At 46.3% G+C, this 19087-nt stretch overlaps 1 protein-coding gene across 1 annotated transcript in view; it reads right to left on the bottom strand.

Annotated features, from left to right (window-relative positions):
• The window catches only part of CRIM1 (cysteine rich transmembrane BMP regulator 1), an 891430-nt gene that overhangs the window by 179217 nt on the left and 693126 nt on the right, over positions 1-19087 (bottom strand). The window contains exon 9 of the mRNA XM_086926868.1: positions 8012-8168. Within this exon, the coding sequence (XP_086782994.1) occupies positions 8012-8168 (157 nt within the window). The remainder of the gene's footprint in view (positions 1-8011; positions 8169-19087) is intronic.

Genomic DNA, 19087 nt, shown 5'->3' on the forward strand with positions numbered 1-19087 from the left:
CTCTCCTTTGATCGTCCCCTGAATTTCTGTTTCCTCTGAATGAATGTACCTTAATAGTAATTGGTCTGCGAATGAATGAGTGAGCGTGATTGTGACTGTTTGAATGTTCTTTTATTGTGTGGGGTACTATTAATTCAATTTTGATTATATTCTGCAATTCTATGTTGCACAATGTATGAACCATGTTTTCCCATGAATTCTGATTAAAACTAATCTATGTTTTCATAACTCCTTGGTCTGGTGTTTATCTATTGTACCCTGGGAGGGGCACCGTTTTTATCAAGTGACTTTATTAACACTTTTTGATTCAATACAGGTGGAGGATTTTTTGTGTTTTATTGTCCTTCCAGTACAAACCTTAGATACTTCCTGTGAGAGGATGTATAGGAATGTGGAAGTAGGCGTCTTTTAGATCTAGTGTTGTAAGGAAGTCGCCCTGTTGCAGCAATGGGAGGACTTCTTGTAAAGTGATCATATGAAAATGATCTGATTGTATATAATGATTGAGGGGTCTGAGGTCGAGAATTGGTCTTAGTGTCCCATCCTTTTTGGATATTAGAAAATACAGTGAGTAAACCCCTGTTCCTTGATGTTGTAAAGGAACTATTTCTATAGCATCCTTTTAAAGAAGTGATAGGACTTCTTGTTTGAGCAGAGTAAGGTGTTCTGCAGACATCGGGTGCTGCCTGGGTGGTATGTGTGGAGGGGTAGCTGAAAGTTCGAGGCAGTAGCCATACTGGATAATTTGTCTTACCCACCTGTCTGTTGTGATGGAATTCAAGACAGGTAGGAACTGCGTTAATCTGCCCCCCACAGGAGTGGAATGCTGTTGGGGGAGCAGAGGGAAGTCACTGTTTTGTGGTGGAAGAGGTTCGACCGCTTCCCTTGCTGTTGTTGCCTCTATAGCCTCCTCTAAAATATCCTTTAATAGAGGATGTTTGTGTATTGGACTTGAAGGAAGCTGTATTATCTGCTCCAGTTTGCTTGGAGCCTCCTCTATAGAAGGAGCGACGAAAAGAGCCTCTAGCTTGTGTGGACTGCAAAGCTCCCATAGACGTGGCTGTATCTGTATCTTTTTTTATTTTCTCAAGTGCTGTGTCTATCTCTGGTCCAAACAATTGATGTTGGTTAAATGGCTGATTTAAGATGGTAATTTGCACTTCCTGCTTAAATCCTGAAATGCGTAGCTACACATGACGTCTAAGTAGGATACTAGTGTTTACAGCTCTAGATGCAGTGTCTGCTACATCAAGTGCTCACTTGATTGAGGCATTTGAATTTAATTTGCCTTCTTGTATAAGGTTGTTTGCCTGTGCCTTATATTGGTCAGGTAAATGTTGTAGTAGTGTTTCTAACAAGTCATAATGAGCCCTGTCGTATCTTGCAAGGAGGGCTTGCGTGTTAGCTATACGCCATGTATTGGTAGCTTGTGCAGCTAATCTCTTGTCTGAAGCATCTATCACCTTAGACTCTATCAGGTGGAGGTGCTTCACCTGACGTCTGTGAGTTGGTCCTTTTTCTAGCATTTGAGACCACTAGTGAATCTAAGGGTAGTTGTCCTTTAATGTAGGCTGGATCCCCCAGGAGCAGGCTGTGCTTTTTTTCATTTCTAGGGTTTAGGATCCTAGCACGTACAGGATCTTTAAATACCTCTGGAGCATGTTTGATGACCCCTTTAATCATAGGAAGAATTTGAACAGACCTTTGCAATTGTTCAAAAGTATAACAAAAAATCTTCCTCTGCCTCATCTGAATGGATAGTGACCTCATGGTAAATGGCAGCCCTGTTCAGCAAGTGCCCAAAACTAATATTATCTTCTGGGGGAGAAGGCTTTGATGGATAGGACTGTGGGTCAGGAATATCTGGCACATCTTGTGGGTTTGGGTACTCCCAGTCTGGATCACTAATAGGGTATGGGAAAGGTTCATCTGGGTCTACCCCTACCCTATACTCATCATCATTTTGTGGTGAATGTGAAGAATGAAGAGGAGAGTGTTCAGGAGAAATTTGAGGTGAATTGTTAGGAGGAACAGGAGATAAAGGAGAAGGAAGTATAGGAGACGAAGGGTGCATAGGAGATGTGGCAGTCCTTCTTGACAGGCACTGCAGATGCAGGTGCTGTGTCTAATTTCCTCTTCCTGTGTGGTGTAGTGGATACAGCACCTGTTTTAGGGTCAATGTAGATCTTCTTTTGTAGATGATCAGGTTGAAAAAGTTCTTCTGATTGCGGATCCTTTACTGGCGCTAATTTTTTCGGTTCCAGGCGTGGTTGCTGCTGGTCTTTAGCCTTAGGAATTTTTACTGTGTCCTTTGGCGTAGATTTCGGCAACGAAGGTGTTGTTTTCAGAGTCCTAGGCCGTTTCGAGGGCTTGGGCGCATCGGAATCATGCCTTGTAGGTTTAGGTACCGAAGATGATGGCTTCGGAGTGGAAGCTGGTGTTGTCTGCTTCGAGGAGTTGGACGCTGGCTTCATAGGTTTGTCTTTATAAGGCGATGGTTTTGGAGCCAAGACGTCTTTCGGTTTTGGTGCAGAGGGAGGTGGTGGGATCGGCACGTGCGGCTTGCTCGGTAAAGAGCTACCGGAAGGCTTGAGTATTTTCTTCGGAGCCGGGCTCGATGGCGGGGCTTTCTAAGTGGTTTTTCGGTCGCGACTGGGCCCCGGAGGCGGAGTGTTGACCTTTGCCTTCGATTTGGGTGCTGTATATGGGGCAGGGGCAGTAGTACTCACGCGCTGACCCAATGGTATGGAGTCATCTGAGTCGTCTGCCTCTGATACGACGATTTGGAGATCATCTGAATCTTCTTCGGTAACGAGCGGAACCTCTTCGTCGAAGATATCCACCAGTTCCGGAGCTGATCTCTGCATGTCGTGTCGATGGGCCCTCCGATCTCGAATGGCCTTCTTGGATCGAAAGGACGCACAGGCTGTACAGCTGGATTCGTCATGTTCTGGCGATAAGCACAGGTTACAGACCTAGTGGTGGTCACTGTGTGGAAACTTTGCGCCTCACTTGGGGCATCTTTTGAATGGCGTCCTTTCCATGAGGTGTAGGCCTCACGGCGTGGATAGGCCCAACGGCCCGCGTCGACGACCGGAATCGAGCTGACCGAGTCGAGATTATATTTTCTGATATCAAAAGTATATAGATGAAGTTTGAATTTGTTTTTACGCGTCGAAGTACTTGAAAAGTAGATTTTGAACCGGAGCAGAAAAATTTCATCCGAACCCAGTGGCGGATAAAAACAATCTAAGGATGGAGCCGATTCCCATGCGCACGATCGTCCAAGGGAGGAGTCACCTATCTCGTGACTACAAAAGACTTCTTACAAGACAACAACAACATGCAATCATCCGAGCCCAACACCAGGTGGCGATCTAATGCAAAGTGTAGAATTTGCAGCTCATATGTCTCGAACTCAAAGTTTATTTAATCTGATGGTATGTGGTTTCTTCATCAGTTTGAGGCATCTTCCTTATGACTTCTTTTACACCATTAACAACAAGATTTTTGAGGTATTTGATGATCTTTTTGTTATTAGTCTCTTCAAGAGCATCAATGAAATTATCAAACGTCTCTATCCACACAATCCATCTATCGCCAATATTTAGCTTTTTGGTGGTATGGAATGGTGGTGGTGGTGGTTTCAGGAAGATGGCAGCATTGTAACCATTTATGGGAGTGGATGTCATTTAGGGTGGAACTCTTTTAGAGATTGTCAGGTGTCCACTAGGACCTACGTAATCTACACCATCTCTGAGGCCCCACAATGGATCGGCCTCGTATTGTCCTGGACAGTCTGTCATATGGTGACCTCCTCCTTGGTCTCCATCAAAGCCTTTTACTTTCTAGAGAACTCTGGGGTTGTTCTGAGACACCACCTGGCAGCTTTGGTGGTGTGCCAGTTCAGGTATTGGACACTTCCGTAAGCACAACCATTGTGCTTCTTCTTGGGTCTCCTCGCCTGGTGCTGAGATCGTGGAGTTCCACTTATCAAGGCTATGGTAAGTGCAGTGACAGAAAGCTTTCTTGTTAACTGTTTCATCAGCCAGCGCTTGATGTATTATATTCGTATTTGACTATGGAAGTATTTAGTGCTTCTTTTCTGTATCTGTGCCTATCCACCGTTGACAGTAGCACTCTGTATAATGTATAACTTTATCTTGTGAGGCCGAGTGGTACCTTTATGTGTGGCCTGACCAGCAGGTTCTTAGCCAATGATGTGTAGATTTTCTGAAATGCTTTTATCTTCAACTGCTTCACAGCAGCTGGAGCTGCGCTTTGACTCCACATGCATAAAGTATTGATTCTGTACTTCGACAACGGTACGCTTGGCATGCACAAGCAGTTTGCCTGGACCAAGGTAAACTTTCTTGGACAGCACTGTCGTCTTCAGGTTACTTATCCCCTATGTTGTCGCCAATTGCAGCGTCTTCCACAGGACAGGTACTCGCTAATGTCTATGCCACACACAGAGCCAAGACGATCTTTATATTGCAAATGGCTCTAATTGTCTCTGCCCCAGCGTTTTCAACAGGATCTTAGAATGGCCACCCTAACACTTGCCTTCTGGGGCATAGAGATTCATGGGGACTGACTGTATCCAAACCTGCAATGACTCGTACCCACTGCCTGAGTTCTAGATGGCCGACTCAGTGAGATCCTCTGCGATGCTCTTTCCTCCTCTGGTCTTTAATCATCGATCACCATTGGGACCTCAACCAGCCTTCGCCCGTCCCTGCCCCCGCCCACTCACCAGGACCTTCACCCTGCTAACTTCCCTAGACAGCTGAGACCTACCTATTTTTGTTTGATGCCCGGTGGAGCTACCTCGCGAGCTAAAAGGGAGATGGACTTTGGACTCCCTCCTTGACCATCACCTACCCAGCCGGACTTTGGGCAAACACTCCCGTGTCTCTCCTGACCTTTTCTCCCCCCTCTCCCTTCCGCCACCCCTCACCTCACCTCTCTTACTCTTTCCAATTCTGACCTTTGCCCTGACTTGCCCTTTGTCCCCACCCTGTTTTTCTGTGTACTTCTTACCTCGCCACTTAAGAGCAAACTATTTTGTCTGATGCCCGATGGAGCTACCTGGTTTAGCTAAACGGGAGACGGCCGTGGATTTCCTCCTTGGATGTCACCTACCAAGTCGGTCTTTAGACAGACTTCCTTTCGTCTCTCCTGTTGTCTCTTCCCTCATCCTCCCTTTCTCGCCTCCCCTTCCCCTCCAATACTTTTATCTCTCCTCTCAATGTATTGCTAATTTTTTTATGTAATGTGTAATTGTTGATCTTTTTTCTGTTACATTGTTGAACCTTATGTAAAGCGCTCTGATATCTTCGGGTCTAGCCAATGCTATATAAAATGCTTCAAATAAATGCATAAGAGCGTACTATTACACGTCTTCATTCGTCTGTGTGTAACTGCAAACTCAATTACCTAAATCAGCCTTCACTGCATTCACTTAAGTCACAGCCCTACCCTGTCCATCAGGAGCCGAAAGCGTTTCCATCATTGCTAACTCATAAGGAGCTACAATTACTATTGCACAAATAGCAGAGGCGCAGTATTACTGGCTTCGTACCACTTCACACCTATCTCAGCTTTCAGCAGCACAGTTCAATGAAAAGATGCCAGGAATAATTACATCTGTACAGCTGCCTCTTTTCCATCACTATGTGCAAGAAAATAAAAAAATGCTTCAAAGAACAGAAATCACCCATCTCATTCTGTCCTAAATTGTGCTCAGTGCATCCTAAGGGAAAAAAGAGATTCCCACAAACCTATTCTCAGTTTATTTCTGAAAAGGAGGTTGCCAGATCTTATCTATTGCTTCCTGAAATCTAAAGAAACACCCTCTTTGTAGAACCCTAGTCACCACAAGGTGGGTACAATCATGCACACACACATAGTGGACAACAGAAAACAATGAGAACACAACACAATATTGCTTTTACTTGAAGTTCCACATAGAGCTTCATTTTATTTTAGGCTAAAAATGTATCAACCACATCATCAGAAACTAAGTGACAATGGTTACAAGAGGAGGGTCACAAGTGCAAAAATTCCACAAACAAACAGGCCACCTAAACAGATATGAACACCGCCACCGCAAGGGACGCCTACCTACCCCACAAATCATGGCCCTAACTGCTTATTGAAAATAAAGAAACTGAATCCACCAGCAGCAAAGGAACCATACACAAGTAAGGATATGCTAATTCTACTGTAAACCACGTTTAATGGGACTTCAAACGCCTTAGAAGGCTTGTGTTCAAACTCTACCAGTGGTTCAAGTACTGGGGCAATTGGCTTAAGCTCAGCGATATGACACCTAAACATTGTGCAATGATTTTCTTATAGCGGGAGAAATGTTGCTAGGTTCATGAATACACAGTGTGAAATTTTCAAAACATGACCTGAAAAGGCTGTGGTGAACTTGACACTTGAACAGGATTGGGGTCCTAACACTCCTCAAAGAAGGATGAAACTTGCCATTTCCACCTGCAGAAGCAGAGTGGTGAATGCTTTCACTTTTCTCACTGCAGGCGGGTTTCAGGCTGCTAGGCATTCCAGGTAGTGGTGAAAGCTTCGCACCAGCGTGGGTGCCACGTTCTGTACTGTTCATTGGCAGCTAGCTGGCTCATATCCAAGAGGAGGTAAGATTCTCAACACATACATATGCCTATTTAGACCTTTGATCTTGCGCTACTCAGAAAAGGAGTATCTAAAAAAATAAATACCCCACACTTTGAACCATGGGACAAATAACTCCGAGCGAGCAGGTGAGTTAAGCAAACCCAGCAGTTGGTCAGGAAAATGCTCCTCGAGGGATTTACGCAATTCTTGATTTTCTTCCTTATTCTCCATTTTATCCCTCCTTGTCTTCGTCCTTACTGTATTTTTTTCCATCCATTCTTCTTTCTGCCATTTCCATTCATCCATCTCTCCATCTTTTCATTCATCCTTAGTTCTCTTTAAATCCATCATCCATCTTTCCTGCTCATCATCCATCTCTACATCCTTTTTTCGATCATCCATCCGCCCAGCTTACCTTCCACCAACCACTCTAACCATCCTTCTTCTACTCCTACTACCCTTGATCCTCCATCGCTCTCTACACACATCCCTCCATCCTTCTTTACATCCTTCCCTCCTCCTCTCTGTGGCATAACATGAGCTCCAGCAATGCAGGCCCCCCTCGAGCTCCAGGGCCCCACTCAGCACAGTACACTGACTGGGTCTGGGAGCAGTTAGTGTTAGTTTAATGCTCTAGTGTTTTTTTGATGGTGAGGCAAAGTGGTAGGTGGTGGGCCGGGAAGGAGCCCCGTTCAAGTTTCGTTACACCACTGTCTCCTGTATCCAATTAAGCATTCATCTATTCTATTGTTGTCATCAAGTCTCCAACCCCCTCTCACCTCCTTCCCTTCCATTGCAAGAGGACACATGTACAGTGCCAGATTAAACTTTATGTAGGCCCCAATGCAGTAAACATTTTGGGGCCCCCCTCGCAAATTATCTCCTAATATCCAATGCACAGGATTTTTTTTACAAACTGACAGCTGCTAGAAGATGAACATTCAAGATAAAAACTGTTATGTGCTTCTGATGCCTCTGGTTTATGTACTTTAAGTTGTATTTCGATCCATTGTCACGGGCCCCTAAAAGGAGTGGGGCCCATAGGCCGGTGCCTACTTTGTCTATTGGGTAATCCGGAAGTGCGCATTTATGACCTTCTTGCAGTCCCTAGTTCCTGATCAACGTCATAGGAGCCACACATTTCAAATGTTTCATTGTTCGCTGACACTCCCCGCCCCCTTTCAAGCTTGTAAAGAGAGAAGTTAATGGCGCCCCAGCTACACACAAGCCCATTGACCTGCATCCTCGGATATCCCTCGGGATCTTGTTCGCGCTTTAAAAATAAATAAATAAATATCTAAAAGCAAGCTGTGTTTAGTTAACGTTGACCATTTGCAAATGCCACCAAAATGTGTCTCGAGCCAATACTCACACGTATCCGAAGGGACAGGCCTTGTCGCAGTTGATAGGCCTGCATTTCTTGGGCCGCGGCCGGCATTGGCAGACCTCGCAGTTGTGAACATCCGTCTGGAAACCAAAGGGACAGTCTAATGCGCAGCCTGAAATGAGCCCCGTGCACAGCTCCTCCCCTGCGGAGAACAAACATCGCCATTCAGCATCGTCATCGTCGGTAAAAACGCAGTACAACTATTACCAATTGAAAGCATAACGATATCACTTTTGCCAAGGCTGACGGCATCACTCCCTCCAGGCACTAACAGTTTTGGTGTTCATAGTTTTGTTTTTCTGAAGCCTTGCACTGTATTTCCTTCCGGAATGCTTTTTAAGGCTGGCACAAAAAGCACTTTTTTTATTAGCCCTTTTTTCTCAGACGAGGTGATAAAAGCAAACACTTTTTGAGGCACATTAAAACCCTTTTATGTCATTTCTGCGCACATAGATGTACAATACGGGCCCACTTAATCCCCTCACAATGGAGCGCATTTCCTGAAAGTGACAGTTTCACAGGTGTATGTGTTAGTACTGACGTCAGAGACCAACCAGAACACCTCCATAATGAAGAACGCTTCATGTCGTTCCATAGCCGCAGCGACACATCACACGACAGTGAACAAACTCAAGATCATTTAGTCATGCATGATACATTACTGGGGAGTAAAAAAAGTGGGGGCGTAAACACTACTTCAGTTACTACAAACCACCGATTACCAACACTGACAAAACAGGAAACACTACTTCAAGTTAGTACAAACCACCGATTACCAACACTGACAAAACAGGAAACACTAATTCAGTTAGTACAAACCACCGATTAATTACCAACACTGACAAAACAGGAAACACTACTTCAGTTAGTACAAACCACCGATTGATTACCAACACTGACAAAACAGGAAACACTACTTCAGTTAGTACAAACCACCGATTGATTACCAACACTAACAAAACAGGAAACACTACTTCAAGCTAGTACAAACCACCAATTACTAACACTGACAAAACAGGAAACACTACTTCAGTTAGTACAAACCACCGATTATTAACACTGAAAAAACCAGCAGCAATGTTTGCCTCAAACGTTAACTATTGTCATCCTCCCAAAATGCTTTAGCTCCCATAACATTCTGGCCTTCGCTCTTAGTGTCCTGCTCTCTTGGAAGCTACTTATGCGCCCATTAGTAAAACAGATACCACAAGGTGCAATGTTACCTCCCCACCAGGGAGGTAATGTGAGCCCCTGCTGCCCCAGTGGCACAGCACCTAATTCCTAAACCTTCAGGCGTCCCCCACTCCATTTTTTTGGATCACAATTTGACCCGGCACTCAAGAAAGTGGCCCACATTCCCCGATCACCAATTTCATGGATCACCATCTGTTTAGTCTCACTGGAATCTGGCTGGTTATTTTTTGTTATAGTTTTGTATAGTGTGAACTCGGCCCAAAGTCATTGGAGCAATGTACATGAGCACAAATTTCATTGCACAAGATCAAATTCATTTTCGGTATAGAGATTAAGTGATTTGCCCAGAATCACAGGATGTTGACCTGGGACTCAAACCTAGTTTCAACATCTGCAACTCAGACCATAGTGCAATTTTATGCAATCCTCTCCCTTCAAGTCCTAATAGACACTGGGGATGAGGTCACAACGCCTGGCTGCTAGGAGGCCACTTCTCTTACTCACCCTCTCCCCAGCACTTATAGCCTCAAGGCATTTACCTGGCAAGGGAGGTGTCAAAAAGCACATTACTGCTGCTCAAGGTTAGGGGAGGTGAGAATGACCCAATAAAACCTGCCCCTCATGAGGCCACTGCACACAACCCACCCTCCCTGCCTCCGCTATGGCCAAAAAGTGATGGCCCGGTGGGGGATAACACTGCTTCTGGAAGGGCACGCGAGGCAGGGGCCACAGTGAGAATACCCCTAAGGCTATAAAGCAACACCAGGCCCCCAGCCTCAATTTACAGCATGGCAGGGGAGTGGCCACATTAAAGTGGACTGGCGGGGACTGGAAAAGAAAATGAATATCTGTGAGATATAGGAGTCTCAAAGACCATTGAGTCATCACATTTTGCACGTGGCCACTGCCCCATATTCCAATTTCTGCACCTTGGAATGTAGGATAAAGCAATAACCCACCATGTTTTCCCAGTTTCTGACCTGCAAAACTTTGGATCTGCCGCATTTTAGGTACGCAATTTCTGACAGGATTTACCTGACAAACTGTATGCAGCAAAAACTTGCACAATTACTTCACCAGTGTGAATTCTGGTTTGGACATGAACGTGATTCTGTGCACAAATCGGAACAGCCACAGTGAACTGAATGAGGCACTGGTGATGATGTGACTGGCCCAGGATGCGTTGATACAAAACAACTACTAGTGTTAGAGGAGAAACAGCAGGTCTTGTTTACTGCCTTCACTGGACAACACTCAATGTCTGAAATCCTAAATCAGATTTTCACTTCTGGACGGTGCAAGATTAACTATATTTTTAGCCCATTTTCAGGAACTACAGCAAGAAAACTTTTTGATCTGTGGGCAGTTACAAAACACTATGGGGCACATTAGGATGACGGGCGGACTTTATCCGCCCGCCATCCCATCGTAGAAAGGGACCGCCTGCCATAAGGGCGGGGGTCCCGTGCCTGTAAGTAGGAAGCACCTGCCACAGTGGGGGGCGCATCCAGCATTCCTGACATTGTGGCGGGCGGTGCACTCAGCACCGCCTGCCACAATGCCAGGAAGGCATGCTGTGCACTTCCATGCACAACATGGCAGGCACCGCGCCGTGCCTGCCATGTTGTGCATGGAACTGCTGGGGGGTACGATAGGTACCCCCCATTTGCACCCCCCACCCCCATGGAGTCCCTGGGAGCCCGCAACGGGCCCCAAAAGAAGACTCTGCATGCCTTTCAGTGGTGGCCTTCTAATAAGGCTGGCGGTGTCTGATAAGACACCGGCACCGTATAAAACCCTTTTACGGCCGGTCAACATGTCCACCGGGCGGAAAAGCGGAGGACGGTCTTAACGTCCGCCGCAGACTCCCCAGCCATAATAATATGGCGGGGGTCATTCCGGCAAGGATGGCGGGCTGATCGCCCCCGCCAGGCCGGCGGTGACTACCACCGGCCTGGCGGGGGCAATCCGCCCGCCATCCTAATGGGGCCCTATGCTCTTAGAGAAAGCGCATAGAAAAAGTACACGAAAAGTTGGTGAATTCACTGAGAAATACCAGCTTTAATCGGACTCTCATAAGCCAAAGACCTGGAGTGGCCGAAAGATGATGAACAATAACAGAGAGATCTTTGTGTATTGGATATCACATTATTATATGAAGCAAAAAAGCCGCCTGTTCCATCTGAGCAAATCATGTTACAAGGTTGTAGAGTTTTTCTTTACAGTCTTCTGGGTGTTCCACCTTCCAGGTATCATGTGGTGAAGGCCGCCGAGGGCAAAGGTCGATTCACTGAAGGCACTAATCGGTGTGAGGCTTGTAGGGCAGAGAAAGTCCTGGGGCTAAAACACTTGCTCCTGTAATGGCACGACGCACTGCCAGTCCTGCCAGTAAAAATCCAAAAGAGACACCAACTACACGACCTACAGAATACAATTCCAATTTGCCTCAAAGAAAGGGTATGGAAAAGAACATTTTTAACAATATAAACACTGACTCAGTGTCTTCCTTCTGAGACCTTTTAGGGATCCCGATCCATCTCCCGGATCTTTATGGTTTAACCCACATCTATCTCTCCCATGAATCATTCTCTGCCCCAAGTCCTTAAGCTTTACTGTTTATATTCCTTTCTCACATTAACCCTACCACAAGAGATGTAAATACTGGGAATGCCAGATGCTCGATAAGTTGCTGCCATTGGGTCATTTCAAATTGAGTACATAGAGCACTTATCCCCACAGTGGCAGCTCCTCTGTGGAGCGTCAACCCACTGCTCTCAGAGCTGTGCAACACAGAAAAATAAAATGACAATAACTGTTGGACCTGGCCCTTTTGGCAGGTTCACCCAGAAACTTTTTGCTTTTTCCTAGCCTATTTCTGTAACCTGGTGTTGGTGATTTTAGGCCTCTGCGCACTATTTTTCACTGGGGTCCAGTGTAAAGTGTGTGCGCTCTCTGTGTATGTGTGGTGAGAGTGACCTGCCCTCCCATAGGAATGCATGGGGAATGTGTGTGACCATGGTAGTTCCTGATGTGTTGGGTGTGCAGGGTCGAGTTTGGTATGTTCAAACTTGTGAGATTGAATGCTGCGCGATGATGTGTGCGGCTTTATTGTATCTGGTGTGGAAGTGCCACTTCTAGAAGTTAGCATGTCTGTGCAGTGAATGTGAATTGGCTGTCTAGCTTGTGATTGGCTGGATCTGGCTGGTGTGCCTGGCTCCAGGAGTTAGGATGGGTCTGCCCCAGTGGTGAATGGAGAGATATGCATGTTGATGGCAGGGAGGAGTTGCACCTGAGATCTGAATAGGGCTGGGCCTTCCATCCACAATGCTGGCTCCACCCCCTGTGGTGCGTCTGATGTCCCTAGACTGGCCAGTGAAAGGGAGAGAGGGGCAGAGCAAAACAAAGTGCTCAGGAGTTTCCCATAACCAGTTGTAGCTGGTTCTCCCATTGCCTGCACCCTTCTAGACCAAGGATTTTGCTGTATAAAAAGGGGCTTTGACCCCATGAAAATGTTTTTGTTTTCCAAACTTGAAACTACCAGGGGCATGCTGCTGCTGGGGCCCAGGGGAAGGCTTGCCTCCCTGGGCCCTGCACAGCCCCTGGATGCCTTGAGGACCCTGTGGCTGGGACCCTATTTTTTTTACCTTGTTGCTCCATTTCTTTCCCCAGGACCTTTGGCAGCATGGGAGAGCTTTATTTGTAAACCCTGCAGCGCTGAGCTGCAGCGTGTAGAGGGAATCCCCCTGTCTAGGGATTCCCCCCCCATTTGTGTGCTTATCGCAGGGGCCACCCCGCTCCTTTAATCATTTATATTTCGGGTGCCCAACCCGATTATGGCCGCTTCGTTATTTTTGAGCCCCAGTGGGTGCCACCCCACTTATTTGATTGATTAGATGCGCGGGTGCCCACCCCGCGACTTTGCCCTGATTGGTTGTGTGTTTCATACCGGGTGCCCACCCCGCGTCTCACCGCCGCAGCCGAACCAATTTTTGGAACGTTGCTGGGCTGCTGCCAGTTGCGACCTGGAAGTCAGGCAGCATGGCGCCTGTTGGCGGGCGGGACTTCCAGGTTACAGAAGGAACCCCGCGCCCGCCCACGCTACCGGGAGAGATGCCGTGCTGCCTGGATCCCCCGTGCGAGGAGAGAAGGAGCCTGGCGGTTCGACAGGGCTCCCATGAGCAGAGGGAGCCCTGCATCAGGGAGGAGTTGCCCAGCGGGCTCTCTGGAGCGAGAGAGCCCCGCCAGCGCCGCCACGAGGGAAGCGCTGCAGCCGGGTGAAGAGGAGAGCAGCCCCTGCATCGCCGGTGAGTGAGGGCTGAGGGGGCATCGGCATTCCTAGAGCCAGAAGGCTCCCACGAGGTGACCGTTCATTGGAAGTCCCCATAGGGGGCTGGGGCCATATTTGTTTACCGAGTCCCCCGAGAGGGGCTCCAACGTTGGCGCAATATTTGTTTAAGAGCCACAAGGGCTCCAGCGTGGCCACCTTCCTTCCTGTTGTCCCTCGTGGGCATGTTTATCGGCAGCACTCGCCCTGGGGACACAGTTGATTGCCCAGAGCCTGTGTGAGCTCCAATTGGGGGCAAGTTCTCTTCAAACCCTGCAGGGGCCAGAGGGCACCATGGTGTAGTGCCCGCATTCTTTGTTTCCAGCTGCCCCATGTTGGCAGGGGTCAGCTGCGATGAGGGGCATGATTGTTTAAGGAGCCAGTGTGCTCCTAGCGGCATATGTTGTTTTCAGAGCCAGAGGGCTCCAACGATGGGCAAGTTATTTAGAGGCCCGTGGTTCCCCAGGGGACAAGTGTAGCTTTAGAGCCTCAAGGGCTCAAACGTTTGGGCGCAGTTTTATTTCCAGGGCTAGTGAGAGCCCATGCCGCAATTTTGCTATGTTACAGCTGCCCAGCAAGTAGTGGGCAGCTGCACCGTTTAGGCGCGAATGGAGAGTAAGTCCCTGGGAGGGACAGAGGTACCAGGCCTTCTACAGCTGCGCAGCACTTGGTGCCAGCTGCAACGTTTAGGCCCTGTTGTTCTCAGCTGCCCAGCAAGTAGTGAGCATCTGCAACATTTAGGTTTGCGCAGATGGCACACCGCTGACTGGCGCTGAGATGGCAGCGCACCCTGACATTCTGGACACAGGGCACTTGAGCCCCCTCTTCTAATGGCCAGTTGGCCGAGGGGGCTGGTTTGTGAGCAGGGCGCAAGGCCCTTAATGTGATTTGGGTGCTCTAAATGTGGCGCAAGGTGATTGCCTACTGTATTTATACGGTTTAGGCCTAAATGTGATTTCTGCGTAATGTGCTTTGCCTTTATGCTTGTTTTATACTTCTAAATGTGCTCATGCTTAGAAGTTTGCTTTGCCTAGTATGTTTATACTAGTGAGGTTACGTGTCCCAGCGTGATATAGGCCTAAGGTGTTTTAGGATGGCGTAGGATGTACTTACCTTTTACCAGTGGTTACTGGTTGTGGTCTATAATTGTTATTTGGTGTTACAGTTCTTTTAAGTGCTAGTTCTACTAAGTGCTGATTCTGACAGTGGCCCACGTGGCCCTGTCCTGGTGTAAATAATCCCCTGTAAATACTGCCCAGTGCCAGTTGGCACAGTGTAACTGTGTGATTATGATCTAATGTGTTTATGGTAATACAAAGGCTATTTTTATATATAACCTTGTGTGGAGTTCCTTTTGTGGTGTGCCTAGGATGTTGTTGCTGTTGTGTGCGTGCGCAAATGCTTTACACATTGCCTCCGGGATAAGCCTGTCTGCTTGTGCCAAGCTACCAAGGGGGTGAGCAAGGGTTATCTTGGCGTGTGACTCCCTTGCCCTGACTAGAATGGTGGTTTCTGCCTGGCTTTGGCGCAAACCTTAGCCAACCAGAAATCCCAGTTCTAACAATAACACATTGTTATTATCATTTAATTTTTCTGAACAGAGCCAGGTCGGGGCAGGGTGAGGTTGGACTGGTTCACAGGAGAAGGAGAGGTATGGGCACTTCTAAGTGCGCATGACGGTTTGGCTGGCTTTCTTGGGCCAGCCAAACCATCATGCGCACTTAGCATTTGAACTGTCCCAAGACTACCAGGCACTGCCTGAGCAGCCAAACAGGCCACTCAGTTCAATCACGATGCTGCCCTAATGCTTGTGACAGCAGTATCTTGATTGGCTTGGGGTAGCCTGTGAGCTTCCTGCTTCAGGCAGCCATAACCATGTAAGTGAATTTTACATTTCAAATCCCCCACGCACCCCCCGAGCCTGCCATCCCAGTTCCTTAGCAGCCGCCACTGTATCCACAGCTCTTGTAACCAGTGTATATTGTGGAGCCCCTCCTCAACTGCTTCTGAGTGGACCCTAAAGGTCAATTCAATTCATGAAGCTTTATTCGGTTCATAGAATACAATGACCATAAAAGCACATAAGCAAATGCATGGGACAATACAATACAGTTTAAAAAAGGTAGCTGATAAAAACAAGGTAGGTTAAAAGAAATAAATATTTAAAACAGCATGCTATTTCTCATCTGGATTGATTTGGAGATAAGAGTGGCAATATAAAAACATTTATCCGGAGAATCCATATTATAAACTAACTTCATCGCATCCTCCACATTTCTAACACCATATTTTAGAAAAATCGGTTTCAGGTAGGCCACCCTAACATGCAAGAAGAGAGTACAAATTAACATAAAGTGCATTAGTGCTTTGCTTGGAATGCCCATCACATGGGCACGGCCCAACAGGTTGCTTCTTAGGTTGGGGAAAAGCAACCAAAACATGAGCCGTACCAAATCTTCGTCTGGTTAAGACAAACCTGTGGGCAGGTCTAGTTACCATACTCGAGTATAGCTTTGGTAAATCACCATCAATGTATTTGTTGTAGAGACGGACTGTAGTGAGGCGGCTGTTAGCTTCCAGGCGTTTCTGTGCTCTGTACTGCAAAAAGATGTTTTTCATGTCTACTTTAGTGATATTCCCTGCAGAAGATGGTTCTGCTAGTACATTGAGCCCAAAAATATTCCTGAAGCTGTCTAGAACATACTTAAGCCACGCTATTTTGATATAATTGTCTAGGTCAAGGCAATCCTTGATGACGCTTTGGTTAAAAGCCGTTTCATCTTTCCCCCAGATCGCACGCCATATCATCAGGGGTCTCAACGAGATGAGGTCGCTTAAATAGGCGACATCCAATTCTCTATGGATCAGTTCATTTGGGGCTGAAATAGGTAGACAAAGGAGTCTTTTGAGGAAATTATTTTCTTCTCTTTGCACTACATCTACATTAGTATAACCCCATTTCCCAGCTCCATAAAATGCGATTGAGACAATCCTAGCCTTGTAAATTGACAGCATATCTCTAATCCGTCTATCGTCGATCTTAGATGCGAACTTAAAGATACCGTGGGCACACTTTACCATTTTGGACCTGACGTTTGAAAGTTCTTCTGACCAGCTATTTTTGTGCGTAAAAGTGACACCCAGGTAACAGAAAGTTTCCACCTGCTGCACTTTCACCCCTTCAATAAAAAAGCGTTGCTTTTATTACATTTGGCTCCACAAGTCATGACAAGAGTTTTACTCTTATTAATCATCAGCTTTCTCTCACTGATGAAATCAGAGAACTTGTCCATCAAACGTTGTAGACCTATAGGGGTCCTTGAGAGAAGCACAGCGTAATCTGTATAAAGCAGTACTGACACACTTAATCCATTGACCCGTGGGGGATCAGCTTGGACTTTGTTCAAAACAGCATCCATAGCATTAATGAAAAGGTTAAACAACAGGGGGGCAAGAACGCAACCCTGTCGAATACCACGTTTAACGTTAAAATTAGGGGTGCACTCTCCGTTTATCCCATAGCATACACACGTTTGCATCTTTTGGTAATGTCTTGCTAAAAAAAAGATAATGGGTTCCGGTGCACCCATTTCTAATAGGACTGGCCACAAGATTGAATGATCAACTAGATCAAAAGCACTACTCAAATCGGCAAAGCAGAGGTACAAGGTACCCTGCTTTGCCGAAGTGTACTTGCCAATTAAAAGTTCTAAATTCAGGCACTGATCTAGTGTCCCTCGGCCCTTCCTAAAACCATACTGTGAGCTTGCGAGGATCCCTTCATCTTCTGCCCAAACTTCCAACCTGGACAATAACACTCTGCTCATAACCTTCACCGACGAGTCTAACAGACTGATCAGGCGATAGTTACTAGCTACTGACCTATCTCCCTTTTTATAAATTGGGACGATAATAGAGTCAGCCCAGGTGGGCGGGATCATAGTTACTACAGCCGCATTAAGGACCAAAGTGAGGATAGGTCCCCACATTAGTGGAACGGCCCGATACACATCAATGGGGACTCAGTCAGGCCCTTGTGCCTTGCCCCCCTTGCTGGCCCTGATACACCCTTCAACTTCTCCCAGTGAGATATCCAATGGGAGTATAGGCCAACGATTTTGTTCTTCTACGGTGAGACCATTGGCATTAAATATAGCCGAGAAGTGAGACACCCAGGCCTCACTGCTAACATTGGATGCAAGATGTGGGGCTTTGTCCTCCTTTAAAAAAGGTGAATTGACCGTTGACCAGAACAGGCAACAATCAGAGGTTTCTGCAGCACGGGATAGGTTATCCCATGCTTCCTGTTGCAGCTCCCTCTTCCTTTTAGAAAGAGCCGTTTTATAGTCCTTTCTCGGGAGTGAAACTTCATTTTGATCCCTCGGTCTTTGTGATAAGGCACGTTTGAGTTGTACATGGAGTGCCGTACATACGTGATCAAACCAGCCCTTATTGCGTGTGGAGTTTCCTGTTCTACATCCTGTAAATATAGTATTAATAATTTTACCGATAATAACAAAATTATTTATATGGCAACAGGCGCACTACCTGCTGCCAAAATATCCTCAATATCAGTCAAAGATCTAGAGATAATTACAGGTAAGACTACACTGGATTTTTCACCTCTCCATCTCAACCTTATCCCATTGGGTCTATGCGGCTCAATATTAACTAAAGTTCTTAGCACATCCTGACTTCTGCATTGTAAGGATTCAATTCTTAATACAATACAATTGTGGTCGCTTAAACTAGAATCCTCAATTACCAGAGTACTACAGTGTGATAGGATATTTGAGGAGACCATTACATGGTCTATGTTTGAATTAGTGTTCCTTCCGGTATACGTAGGTATAATATGGCCACTATTATTCAATGCTGCCTCTATTAGCTCCAAATCAAAAGTCGCCATAATATTATTAATAGTCGCCCCATAGGTATTATGTGGGAAATGATAAGTATTTTCGCCAGTATTATTTAGCATCCCACATGCCCTAGTGGACGATAAAGGACAGGTAGGGGAATTAAAATCACCTAACCAGATGAAAGAAAAAATGCATTTGGCTTCATTTACAAGCTTCACGAGTGTGTTACCCAATTCCTCAATAACCTTGTGCCGTGAGTTATCAAAAATGTTGTTATAAAAGTTAATCAAAAGCAAATCTAAGCCTTCTTTTTGATGTATCCATAGAATTTGAGAATGATTTCCTACGGTTATATGTTTGACAACAGTCAACAATAGGTCCACAGATAGTAATAGGAGCAGGCCGCCCTTTGCCCGACCATGCCGTGACTCTAGAGCCTCTATGCTATAACACACATATCTATCTAGGTTGGGTCTGGTGGTACACCAAGTTTCTTGGAAACATAATATGTCGTATTTCCTAATCAAGTCCAACCAACCCAACTTTTCATTTTTAGAGGCCCAGCTATATTCCAACTAATGATAGATGTACCCAGAATAGAACAGCTAATCGGTAGATCCAAGACATTACCAAGATTATCAACAGCTAAACGGGGTGCAACCACATCAGGACCGGCATTAA

The sequence above is a fragment of the Lissotriton vulgaris genome, chromosome 6 (assembly GCF_964263255.1).
Source record: "Lissotriton vulgaris chromosome 6, aLisVul1.2, whole genome shotgun sequence".
Classification (NCBI taxonomy): Eukaryota; Metazoa; Chordata; class Amphibia; order Caudata; family Salamandridae; genus Lissotriton; species Lissotriton vulgaris.